This window comes from Sander lucioperca, chromosome 16 (genome assembly GCF_008315115.2).
Source record: "Sander lucioperca isolate FBNREF2018 chromosome 16, SLUC_FBN_1.2, whole genome shotgun sequence".
NCBI classification, from domain to species: Eukaryota; Metazoa; Chordata; class Actinopteri; order Perciformes; family Percidae; genus Sander; species Sander lucioperca.
Window position 1 is genome coordinate 23,345,142 of NC_050188.1, and position 13,479 is coordinate 23,358,620.

At 41.1% G+C, this 13,479-nt stretch overlaps 3 protein-coding genes across 5 annotated transcripts in view; 1 reads left to right on the top strand and 2 right to left on the bottom strand.

Moving 5' to 3' along the window:
• LOC116064683 (cortexin-3-like) overlaps nucleotides 1-13,479 on the top strand; it is a 103,857-nt gene that overhangs the window by 49,493 nt on the left and 40,885 nt on the right. The window lies entirely within an intron of this gene.
• The window catches only part of LOC116064675 (tripartite motif-containing protein 16-like), a 28,006-nt gene continuing 14,603 nt past the window's right edge, over nucleotides 77-13,479 (bottom strand). Inside the window, exon 4 of one of the 3 annotated variants that reach the window (XM_035992958.1) lies at nucleotides 77-337. Coding sequence is in view for 2 of the 3 variants with exons in the window: in XM_035992957.1 (XP_035848850.1) it covers nucleotides 2,406-2,677 (272 nt within the window). In the remaining variant the exon portion in view is untranslated. Of the gene's footprint in view, nucleotides 338-2,355; nucleotides 2,678-13,479 lie in introns of those variants that run through there. The other 2 variants (XM_035992956.1, XM_035992957.1) reach the window with 2 other exon arrangements.
• On the bottom strand, nucleotides 10,786-13,364 carry LOC116064671 (tripartite motif-containing protein 16-like). Its single transcript, XM_031319852.2, has one exon. The coding sequence runs from the start codon at nucleotides 12,934-12,936 to the stop codon at nucleotides 11,260-11,262; it is 1,677 nt and encodes a 558-aa protein (XP_031175712.1). The 5' UTR covers nucleotides 12,937-13,364; the 3' UTR covers nucleotides 10,786-11,259.

Consider the following 13,479-nt stretch of genomic DNA (forward strand, 5'->3'; position numbering starts at 1 on the left):
AAGCGACGGTTGAGTTTAGGAAACGTGACATGCGGGACACGAAATATTTTTTTAAATACAATTTTAGTTTGATTTGATTTCTGTGTCACGCCAAACATTTGGCCCGTCCCACATGGGATTACAAGACACCGCTATTTAACAGACATCTTCCTGTCCCGCAGATACATAACGTGGAGAAATACATGAATAACAAACAACAGCTAATATCTACAGATCATCTCGGTAAAGATCTTTTTTAACATATCGTCCTTGTTTCAACAATCAAAGATAAAATAACAGATCTCAACTGAGCACATTGAGAGCTTCTGGGGCTCCCCGAATGGTTTTCATCAACAAACTAAATTATCTCATCACTTCTAAAACGTCAATACAAGCAAATAAATACGTCAAACTAATTTACACAAACGTTTAGAAAAGCAAATAAATGTCGAAGAAAGTGACAAAAATGTTGCTAAAACCAAAAAATAAGAAAAAGCCATAAAAAACAGAATAAAAGCAACACAAACATGTAAACACAAAAAAACGGAAAAAAAATAGAACGTCACAACAATCAGCTCTCAGCAACAAACATGGAGACTAAATAAGTTGAGTTAAAACACAGAATTTAACCCTTAAATGACTTCTGTCTATGTCAGTTTAAACAACTCAGCAGAGTGTGTGTGTGTGTGTGTGTGTGTATACACGTGTGTGTGTGTGTGTGTGTGTGTGTGTGTGTATACACGTGTGTGTGTGTGTGTGTGTGTGTCCGGCTTGATGTGTGTGTGTGTGTGTGTGTGTGTGTATACACGTGTGTGTGTGTGTGTACACGTGTGTGTGTGTGTGTGTGTGTGTGTTAGCAAGCGGGCGTCAAAAAGCTTTAAATAAAAAAACATTGAAAATGTATCAAAAATCATCAACAAAAGCCTTGAATGCATCAAAAGCGTTTTTAAAAAAGCATCAAAATGCAGAAAAAAGCCTCGAGGAGTGAAGGAACCAGAAAATATTCACATTTAACAAGCTGCAATTTAGATTAATTAGATAGATTAATCTCTCTCAGTGCTACCCCAAGGTTTTCCTGTTGACTAGTTTAGACTGATTCATATTTACATATGGGTGTGACTGAGGATTGAAAATGATGTTTTTTTAAGCTTCCTGGCAAAGAGAATGATATTGTGATCTGACAGCCCTGTCATTAGATTAAAGGTCTTAGTAATTCTTTCTGGTTAATTTGTGAACAATACATCTATTTTAGTTTCTGACCGATTAGTTATTCTTGTGGGTTGTTCAATTAACTGTGTAAGATTAAAATAGTCTGTAATGTTTTTAAGCTTTTTTCTTCCACCCTTATCACTCCAATTGACAATAAAGTCCCGCGTCAATATGACCTCTTTGTTAAAATCCAAACTATGAAGGAGGTTTTTTAACTGATCATAGAACTCAAGCTTTGCTGAGGGTTTTCGATATAGACAGATTAAAGTGAATGCCATTTCAGCTGAAAGTGAAATGTTGACACCAACACATTCAATATCAGATTCCCTATGTCATTCAATTTGTTTGCATTTAACCCTCGTGTGTTGTTCGGGTCTGTGGGACCCGTTTTCAATGTTTGCTAAAAGACAAATTATGCTATTTATTATTTCTTCTAACTCAAACTCATTGGCCTTGGCTCGGTACACCCCCCTACACATAACTATTACATATGAGGTGTTCAGGTCTACTGGACCCGAGTGTATTTAATTGTAGGTGCTATGAAACTATGTTGTGTTTCTGCACCTGCTATTCCCACAAAAAGTTACAAAATTGTTACATTTCAAGCACTTTCACCTGTTCTGATTAAGTTCTAAGAAATAAGCACCAATAGTGATCAAAAATCTTGTTTATATTTTTTCACCTTTTTTATAATTGAATTTCCTTGTTTTCTCACAAAATAACGAAAATGATCATATAATCATAAATGAGATCTCACAGGGGTAAATGGCAAATATGAACCATAAATGAAGGTATATATCATTGGTAATTGAGCTAAAGTAAGAGTTAAAACACAGAATTTAACCCTTAAATGACTTCTGACTATTTCAGTTTACACAACTCAGCAGAGTCTGTGTGTGTGGTGTGTGTGTGTGTGTGTGTGTGTGGTGTGGTGTGTGTGTGTGTGTGTGTTCCTACGTGTGTGCGTGCGTGCGTGCGTGTGTGTGTGGTGTGTGTTCGTACGAGTGTGCATACATGTGTGTGTGTGTGTGTGTGTGTGTGTGTTTGTGTGTTAGCAAGCAAGCGTCAAAAAGCTTTAAATAAAAAAACATTGAAAATGTATCAAAAATCATCAACAAAAGCCGTGAATGAGTCAAGTGTTTTTTAAAAAGTTGTACTTTTTTTATATATAAAAAATGACTCAGAATGACAGAATTTAACCCTTAAATGACTTCTGTCTATTTCAGTTTACAAAACTCAGCAGAGTTTCCATCACAACCATAAAACCAAAGTCCAGCATAGAGCGGCTGAGTGAATGTGGTCTGGACTCTGTGGAGGAGAGTCATGGTTTCAGAGATGCTGTAGAAGGACAGAATACCTGCACTGTGATCCAGGTACACTCCTACTCTGGAGGACTCAGGACCTGAGACAGAAGTATGGACTTTGTTGGACCAAAATGTATATTTGTTGTTGTTACAATCTAACGCCCAAGATTTGTCATTTCGTCCAAATCCACAATCATCCAATGCTCTGTTGATATTCTTGTATGCGACTGCTACATAAACTCCTCCTCTCCTCTCCACCTCCCAGTAACAACGTCCAGTCAGACTCTCTCTACTCAGGACCTGAAACCTGACAGTGAATCTGTCTGGGTGACTAGAATAAGACTGTTGGCTCATTAATGTTGCTTTCCTGTTCCCCTCAGATAATAACAGATATGTGTGTGCTGTGTTTGGATCCAGTGTGATTTCACATGAATATTTTAAGAATCCAGCTCTGGTCTTGGGCTCTGGCTGTGGCAGTAAAACGTCCACTTCAGTCCCTGTCAGGGAGACGTTTGTCCACTCCTCTCTCAGGACGTCCTGCAGTTTATCTCTGACTTCTGACACGGCCGCCGTCACGTCCTCAAAGCAGCTCAGAGGACGGATATGGATGCTGGATGTTGATTGGCTGAGTGGTGACAGTGAGGGGTAGTTGTGGAGAATCTGGTTGTGATCCTCTGTGTGTGAGAGCTTCTTCAGCTCAGCGTCTTTCCTCTTCAGCTCAGTGATCTCCTGCTCCAGCTCCTCCTGAAGCTCTTTGACTCGACTCGCTTCTCTTTTCTGCTGAGATCTGACCTGCTGCTTCACATCAGAGCTTCTTTTCTCCAGGAGACGGATCAGCTCGGTGAAGATCTGCTCGCTGTCCTCCACTGCTTTATCAGCAGAGCGATCGATGGCCTCCGCCTGCTGTTGAAGCAGCTTCACATCTTTCTCTCTGTCCTGGATTCTCTGCTGGATGGTCTGTCGACTCCTCTCAAGCTTTTTCTGCCTCTCAGTCCTTTCTGCTGCAGCTGAGACTGTATTGTGGCCTTTATGTTCCTCCACGGAGCAGAGAGAACAGATACACTGCTGATCGGTACGGCAGAAAAGCTTCATTACCTCATCATGACGAGAGCAGACGTTCTCCTGGAGCTTCTTGGACGGCTCCACCAGCTTGTGTTTCTCGAAAGCAGGGGATTCAAAATGAGGCTGAAGGTGTTTCTCGCAATAGGAGATAAGACATTGCAGACAGGACTTGATGGCTTTGAGTTTTCTCCCGGTGCAGAAATCACAGGCCACATCTTCAGCTCCAGCATAGCAGTGATCAGCAGGAGCAGCTTGGAGTCCAGTCTTCTTCAGCTCCTCCACTAAAACTGCTAACATGGTGTTTTTCAGCAGGACAGGCCTCGGTGTGAACGTCTTCCTGCACTCAGGGCAGCTGTAGCTGTACTTACAATCCTCTTCATCCCAGTGGCTTTTAATACAGTTCATGCAGTAGCTGTGTCCACAGTTAATAGTCACCGGATCCTTCAGTAGATCCAGACAGATGGAACAAGAGAAGGTTTCCCGGTCCAGCTGAACTCCTTTCTGCGCCATTTCACCTCTCGCTCAGTGACAACGACTGTCTGTCTCAATTCCTGAGAAGTGAGACTAGTCTGAGCTCTGATGTAACAACAGCATGTGATACGCTGTTGTACATCCCCCAGCATGTTGGTTACACCCATCTGCAACCTGTTGATCTGAAGGGGAGGGAACAAGGAAATATGTGCACAGAGTGGAGCTGGCTGTGTTTGAGAGGAGGAAGAGGAGGGAGGGTTATCAAGCTTTGTTCATTCCTGGAAGAGGAGCGCTTTGAGAGAGATACTGGGTGTGATGCAATGCCCATACTACCATTATTATGACAGGGAAAGATATAGTACATCCCAATACATATAATGTCAAATTCAGAATGCCTAAAATGTGTCCTGATGCACCCGGTTGCATTTTGCAGTATGCAAGCCAGCTTGCTTTTCTGACCCACAATCCTCTGTGCAGCATATCTGAGCCAGAGGCTCAAAGTTCGAGCTGCGATGTTATCACAGAGTTTAATGTCCCGAAGAAAAAGTATGCGATAAGGAACGCAGCGACCCTTGTTTACAACAGAACTCATTTCTCATTTAAAAACTCTGCTGACTTCATCTTTTAGGAGGTAAACTCTTCTTAGAATCAGAGGGTTTGGAGACGGCTCCCCAGTTTACTAAATGACTGAGTTGTCCTGTAATTAAGTTAAATAAGTTAAGTGATGATGGAGTGATCAGGTAAAGAAGTGTGTGCAAAGTACTGACAGAGTACTTCATGTCCCAGGGGGCGGAGCCAGACGTGGTAAACATTCGGGGCTCACTCTAAATCCAGACCTGCCAACCCTGAAAAACATTTTGGAGTAGCAACCTTCTGATTTATTGTTGAATTTCTGGTTCATGAACACGGCGGCACCCACGCGGAAAAAATGTGCCATTAGCGTTGTCTTTGATGTCATTTTGGCTGGTTGGGCAACAGTATAGTGTATTGTTTAGTTCACATGCTTACTAATCACTTCACCAATTCCTAGGACATAGTCATTAGTCATAACCCAGGTTACTTATGATCTCTATAATAACCTTAGCCTCCATAATGTTCCTACAGTAGCCTACAGTCTTATGATATTCTCCAAAATACTGTAATCCTTTTATAGTATGTCCCAAAATACTAGGCCTATAGTAGCCTATTTCTATCAGTATATAAGTAATAAGTAATAATCGTATAATATACTATACGATTCCTATAATTCTTTTTCGTGATGGTTTGTACAGCTTAGGCTACAATGAAAAAGTCACATTTAACAAACAAACACGAACAATATCCCCAGGATCCTCCAACTTAAATTCAGGGCTTTTTAAGACCTTTTAAATACCATTCCAAATGAAATTCAATACCAACTTCGTACCCATTCCGACAGAAGAATGAGGGGAAAATGTCAAATCTGCATACATGATCAACCCTAAAAAATAATTATGTACAAGTAAGCTACTTGAATTAAATAAAACATTTTATTTAAATTATCAGTCATATTTAATACAATTTATTGGATTATAATATAATCCAATAAAATAAGATATATTACACTGCATAATGAGCACTTTTACTTTTGGCACTTTAAGTACAGTATATTTTGAAAATACTTTTGTACTATTACTTAAGGAAGATGTTGAATGCTGGACTTGTAACTGAGAAGTAATTTGTAACTCTACAACACAGTTTTTTCTACTTTCACTGCAGTACATGATCTGAGTAAGTCTTCCACCTCTGTAGATCACCAACAACAGTCGTGCATGAATACCTGCAGCAGTGTTTAACACTGAAAACACACAGCTCAGTTCACCGTTTATTTGCAGCTCTGCTACAGTAGCAGTTAGCCTTTAATCTTACCTGCTGGTCACATCCTCTCTAAACAGTCCGCTCACAGTGAAGGTACACTGAAGGTACACTGAAGGCGCCGAGTGGCCAGCCAGGTTCCGAAAAACACCGACACATTCTGCACATCCTCTGCTCAGTTTAACCGCTACCCCCCCGGTACCGGTCAGAGAGGTGTGTTTACTTTGTGTCTCGGTCCTCTGGTGCACCCAGCAACAGTCTCCGGTCAGTTTTTAATTAGCATATATTATAGGGTGACCAGATTTCCCGTAACTAAAACCGGGACACTTTGCGCGTGACCGTAGTGCTCGTGCACGCACACGCTTTTTAACGTGAACATGTGCCAGCCCAGGTCAGACATATACACAGACAGTAACTTAATTATTTTGATCGTAGGCTCCTCATCTAATAATAACAGTGTTTGTTCTGGTAAAATTAACACAATTGCAGCAACAGCCTTTTTCAGTTTAGTGTGAGATTTATGTTGAGATTTTTAAGTGTTATTCATTCCAATAACACCAAAATAATTCAAATGATTTATTGAACATTTTGAGCATTAAACACTTAATTTCCTGCATTCTGGTGAATTTTTATGAACGTATTTCTACCTTTTTCTGAATCAATTTATGCTGCAATTATCTTTTATGTAAAGGGAAACATAGATTATAATCCAAATATAAAAACATAATGGAAAATATTGCAGTAAGGCTCTCAGGCATTCTGTATTGCTTTCAACTATTTATTCTCCTGTAGCTCGACTTTTCTAATTATATCTGACTCAGCACACATGTAGCCTCTAGAGGCATCATTTACTCCTCCCTCCTGTTTTGCATCTTTTGTTGGGGAAGTAACCTCCTTAAATGTGCATATGACAATTATTCACCTCAATGATACATGAATTAATTTTAATTTATTAATAAACCCCTGGACTGTAATATTTCAGATGTTTGAGCATGATTTCTGCTCATGTCCAAAACTTTGTGCAAATTCAAAATACAGTATACCTGTGTTCTCTGAGATTTGGAGGAGTCATGATATTTTGAGAAAAATAAAGTACTAACTTCAAACTAAATCGTTAGTATTGCGCTCCTAAACTTTGTGTTGAGGGCATCAATGTATTAGACTGATTTGGCTATGATTCCTCCGAAAACTTCACCTTTCACAGCTTTCCTCACTTAGAGACGGTTTCTAGGTGATAGCAACAAATACAGCACGGTCGGACCCCGCATGTAGCTGTCCGTTCTATTCGCCTCGGAAAAATAAACTGGACAAAGTTACATTCGGGACTACACTCAAAACATTCGGGGCTGAAGCCCCGGCAAAATCGGCTGACACCGCTCCTGGTGTAAACCGGGACATTTTAGTGTCCCGACAGGCTTTTGTCGGGACCCGGGCCACGCAATTCAAAATCGGGACTGTCCCGGTCAAATCGGGACGTCTGGTCACCCTACTATATTAGTAACTAGCTAGTTAACTCGCAATTAATCACACATTTTTATCTATTCTAAATGTCCCTTGACTTCTTTCTATCCCATTTTTTTTGTCATTTTAATGCTCTTATCAACATGGTAAAGGCCTCCATGCAGTAGCCACCCATTGAGCTATGGCTGCAGTAAGTTTGTTCTTAGTTGTGGTGTCCATGTGCTTCTGTCTGTAGTCATCTATTGTCGCCTGGCTTTGACGAGGGGAGGAGAATTTGCATCAGCTGTGTGCTTGGCCATCAAGTGATATTTCAGACTGGACGTGCTGCGATGATAGCTCAGTTCACAACGACAAAACAGACATATCACTTTGGTCTTGTCAATGGAACCATTTGGCAACTTTGTAAAAGTCAACTTTCCATTCAGAATCTTATTGGCATCCATTTCGGCGTCTCGCGCTCACCATCCACTCAAAACCTAACGTTAGCCTACTACTCTTTGGCCGGCTTGCAAGCCCAAACAAGTGTGTGCGGCGTGCCTGTTTAGTTTCCGGTCTAGGTAGATCCGGTGTGGTGTTGTAGTTTTTCTAACGTTACTAGTTGTTGCAACAGCATGTGAAAAAAACTACAAAGTTTGCTAGGCCAAAAAGAACGTTAATCTTGTGATGAAAAAATTGACGCCGTTAATATGGGTTTGCGTTAACGCCGTTAATAACGCGTTTATCTGACAGCACTAGTATGAACTTAATCCTAGGAAAGGCAAAAATCCAAGACTTTGTATACTAAATTCAAGGCTTTATTAATAATAATGTAAGTAAATAATATTTCTCCAAAGTTGACAGGTAGGCTACATAAATTCATTCATTTCACAATTTCACCTTTCTACATCAAACCCGTTTACCTTTGCAAGCACCGTCCTTCATTGGGGAAACCAACTAAACTAAATGGGAATGAGAGAGGAATTACACTTGGATTTGATGCTTTCGTTTTGCTATCAGTAGCCGATATCCCTGCTTGACATTTAAGAGGAAGGAACCAGACGCTGTGATTGGTCAATCTCTTCTTTAGTTTTTTTTTTTTCCAGCATGCTCGTGGCTGCTACGCTGTTTTAGCTGTTTTAGCCTACTACCATCAAGAGTTAGACTGAGACGTCTACTGCACGTCAATGAGTGAACTCAAAGCATTCACCTGATTTTCAGGTAGTTTAGTGACAAATCGTATCACTGTATTTTGATGTCAAAATGCATCTCTGCTACGGAAAATGCATATAGGTTGGCAGGTCTGTAAATCTATTTCTCCCAAGGAGATTTTTATCCCATTTACTGGAGCTAATTGCACTACATTTCAAGACATTTCAGATAATAGAATGACTAAACATCTGTACATCATTTGGCAAAAACATTAAAGTTTCCATGGAAATATCTAATTGTCGTTATCATTCTGAAACCAGAACACTATAGATTATACACTATTGAAACACTCTCATATACACTACTAAACTCTCTAATATACACTATTGAAATGATCTCAAACACAATACTGAGACGCTATCGCACACTACTAAATACTCTAATATAAATATAATATAACGCATTACTAATTACATTTCGGTAATATTATACTTGTTACAATCTCAGTAACGCAAGTTACAATGCATTTTAACGCAACATTTAGTGGTGTATTGTTTTCTTTTTTTTAAGAATTCACCGACACATTTCTTCACAGGAAAAAAAAGTTATTTCCTGTCGCTGTATTCGATGGTTGAGATGACTGCAGAGACAGATACATTTGCGAGATGGACATTATTTTCAGGAGTTATTACGCTGCGTTGAAGTGAGCTGGCCTGTTTCTGTTCCTGTGGTCAGAGCCATAATAAATAAAGTGGATAAATAGGAGACTTTATTGATCCGGTGGGGAAATTCACAAGCTAGCTGCCAAATCAAAATTTCACTGTTATTTTGGTGAAAGTAACTCAAAAGAAATGCAAAAGTGGTGTAACGCATTACAATTCCGAGACAGTAATATTGTAATATAACTAATTACTCTCAAATGACAGTAACTAGTAATCTATAATGTATTACATTTTGGAAGTAACTTGCCCAACACTGCTACTGAGAAGCTGTCACACACTACTAAACACTCTAATATACGCTATTGAAATGCTCTCATACACACTACTAAACGCTGTGAACAAGTGATAGAAAACTCTCCTCATTTCTCTGTGACGGAGCAGTTTTAGTGAAGAAAGTTGAAAGGACAGAGACTGACTGACTCTAAACATGAACACTGTACTTTGTGGTGTTTCAGGAGGAAAAGTTCCTCAGTTCTACTCTCATATCAGTTTCACATTTTCTCCATCAGCTTTGTATGAAACCCTGGAATGAAGACAGGAAGAAAAGACTTTGTTGATGTTAGTTTATTCATCACGTAAAGCTGCAGTTTGTTCACACATCCCATCAGTAAAGTCTGTTCAAAGACTCTTGTTCAATGATTTCATCAACACATTCAATTCATCCACACAATCACTTAGTTTGAACCAGAATCTCAGCTATGTATAAGAGAAAAATTTGTTATTGTTTATGATTATGATAACATTTGGCCCATCCCACATGGGATTACAAGACACCAATATTTAACAGACATCTTCTTGTCCCGCAGATACATAACGTGGAGAAACACATGAATAACAAACAGCAGCAAATGTCTACAGATCATCTCATTAAAGATCTTTTTTAACATATCATCCTTGTTTCAACAATCAAAGGTAAAATAACAGATCTTAACCAGAGAACTTCCACTCTCTGGAAACCTCCGGCTTCTGAACTGGTTGCAGTTCCACTCGGGTTCCATATGAGGGCGCTCACGGGCGAGTGCAGAATGAATGGAGGTCTATGGAGTTATACCGCTCAAAATACTTTTCTCAGGATATCATTTTTTTGTCTAGAAATTTGAATGTTGCATTCGAAAGGGGAGGCAAAGAAAATATACACTACTGGGTGATAGATTTTTTTAAAGTGGCTTTTTTGCTCTAAAAAGCCTTTTTAAAATGTCAATGACGTCATACACGTCGTACGGCCCGAGATACTGCTTTACGGCAAGGTCTGAGTCACTTCATTTTTTTCTCTCGAGGCATCGACAACACAGCTGACAGGTTAGGCTCTCCTGTCAATACACGGGCTAGAAAGAGGTTTGGGGCTTAATAGGAAGTGAACAGGGTTCTCCGTAGACGGGCTCTGCTCTGACATCCTGGTTCCGCTTCAGATGCCATCAAGCGGGATCTCTGGTTGTAATCAGTCCTTCACTGACCAATCAGCATTCATTAGCAGAATGCTAGCGTGTTATGGGCAACAACGACTCAACCAGTAAGAAATCGAAAGAACATAAGTACTCGTTCATTCAACTTTCGACCTATAATCCATGTTGAACTACAATCAAATCTGAGATTTCTCAACGACAATCAGGCGAAAGAGACATATTTAGCCGTCTAGCTCCATAGAGTGCCATTCATTTTGCACTCACATGTCGATAACCCCCAGTGGAAATCTGGTGGAACTGCAACCAAATTCGGTACAATGGGGCTGAATAAGGTATGAAAAGGCTCTCCGTAGACGGGCTCTTTCTCAACTCAGCACATTGAGAGCTTCTGGGGCTCCACGAATGTTTCTCTCAACAAACACAAACATCTCATCACTTCTGAAACGTCGATACAAGCAAAAAAAGGTTAATAAAATTTATAAAAACGTTTAGAAAAGCAAATAAATGTCGAAGAAGTGACAAAAAAATTGTATACAAGCAAAAAAGTAAGAAAAAGCAAGAAAAACGTTAAACACTGACAAAAACACGTTGAAAAAATAGAATGTAACAACAATCAGCTCAACAAACATGGAGGCAAAATAAGTCGAAGAGTTAAAACACAGAATTTAACCCTTGAATGACTTCTGTCTATTTCAGTTTACACAACTCAGCAGAGACTCCGTAAGCATAAAGCCTTAGTCCAGCATAGAGCGGCTGAGTGAATGTGGTCTGGACTCTGTGGAGGAGAGTCATGGTTTCAGAGACACTGTAGAAGGACAGAATACCTGCACTGTGATCCAGGTACACTCCTACTCTGGAGGACTTAGGACCTGAGACGTGAGTTTGGACTTTGTTGGACCAAAATGTATAACCGATGTTGTTATAATCTAACACCCAAGATTTGTCATTTCGTCCAAAAAAACATTCATCCAACCCCCTCTCTAACCACCCTGCTCTGCTGATATTCTTGTATGCGACTGCTACAGAAATTCCTCCTCTCGTCTCCACCTCCCAGTAACAACGTCCAGTCAGACTCTCTCTACTCAGGACCTGCCACTTGTCTTTGAATCTGTCTGGGTGACTAGAATAAGACTGTTGTCGACTCATGACTGTTGCGTTCCTGTTCCCCTCAGATAATAACAGCTGTGTGTGTGCTGTGTTTGGATCCAGTGTGATTTCACGTGAATATTTTAAGAATCCAGCTCTGGTCTTGGGCTCTGGTTGTGGCAGTGAAACGTCCACTTCAGTCCCTGCCAGTGAGACGTTTGTCCACTCCTCTCGCAGGACGTCCTGTAGTTTATCTCTGACTTCTGATACGGCCGCCGTCACGTCCTCGAAGCAGCTCAGAGGACGGATATGGATGCTGGATGTTGATTGGCTGAGTGGTGACAGTGAGGGGTAGTTGTGTAGAAACTGGTTGTGATCCTCTGTGTGTGAGAGCTTCTTCAGCTCAGCGTCTTTCCTCTTCAGCTCAGTGATCTCCTGCTCCAGCTCCTCCTGAAGCTCTTTGACTCGACTCACTTCTCTTTTCTGCTGAGATCTGACCTGCTGCTTCACATCAGAGCTTCTTTTCTCCAGGAGACGGATCAGCTTGGTGAAGATCTTCTCGCTGTCCTCCACTGCTTTATCAGCAGAGCGATCGATGGCCTCCGCCTGCTGTTGAAGCAGCTTCACATCTTTCTCTCTGTCCTGGATTCTCTGCTGGATGGTCTGTAGACTCCCCTCGAGCTTTTTCTGCCTCTCAGCTCTCTCTGCTGCAGCTGAGACTGTGTCGTGGCCTTTATGTTCATCCATTAAGCAGAGAGAACAGATAAGCTGCTGATCAGTACGACAGAAAATCTTCATTACCTCATCATGACGAGAGCAGACGTTCTCCTGGAGCTTCTTGGACGGCTCCACCAGCTTGTGTTTCTTTAACTGAGCTACATCGTAATGAGGCTGAAGGTGTTTCTCACAATAGGAGATAAGACATTGCAGACAGGACTTGATGGCTTTGAGTTTTCTCCCGGTGCAGACATCACAGGCCACATCTTCAGCTCCAGCATAGCAGTGATCAGCAGGAGCAGCTTGGAGTCCAGTCTTCTTCAGCTCCTCCACTAAAGCTGCTAACATGGTGTTTTTCAGCAGAACAGGCCTCGGTGTGAACGTCTTCCTGCAGTCAGGGCAGCTGTAGCTGTACTTACAATCCTCTCCATCCCAGTGGCTTTTAATACAGTTCATGCAGTAGCTGTGTCCACAGTTAATAGTCACCGGATCCTTCAGTAGATCCAGACAGATGGAACAAGAGAAGGTTTCCCGGTCCAGCTGAACTCCTTTCTGCTCCATTTCACCTCTCGCTCAGTGACAACGACTGTCTGAGTCTCACTTCCTGAGAAGTGAAACTAGTCTGAGTTCTGATGTAAAGACAGCATGTGATACGCTGTTGTACTTCCCCCAGCATGTTGGTTACACCCATCTGCAAACTGTAGCTCTGAAGGGGAGGGAACAAGGAAATATGTGCACAGAGTGGAGCTGGCTGTGTTTGAGAGGAGGAAGAGGAGGGAGGGGTTATCAAGCTTTGTTCATTCCTGGAAGAGGAGCGCTTTGAGAGAGATACTGGGTGTGTTGCGATGCCCACACTACCATTAGTATGACAGGGAAAGATATAGTATATCCCAATACATATAATGTCAAATTCAGAATGCCTAAAATGTGTCCTGATGTACCTGGTTGCATTTTGCAGTATGCAAGCCAGCGTGCTTTTCTGACCCACAATCCTCTGTGCAGCATATCTGAGCAAGAGGCTCAAAGTTGAAGCTGAGATGTTATCACAGAGTTTAATGTCCCGAAGAAAAAGTATGCGATAAGGAACGCAGCAACACTTGTTTA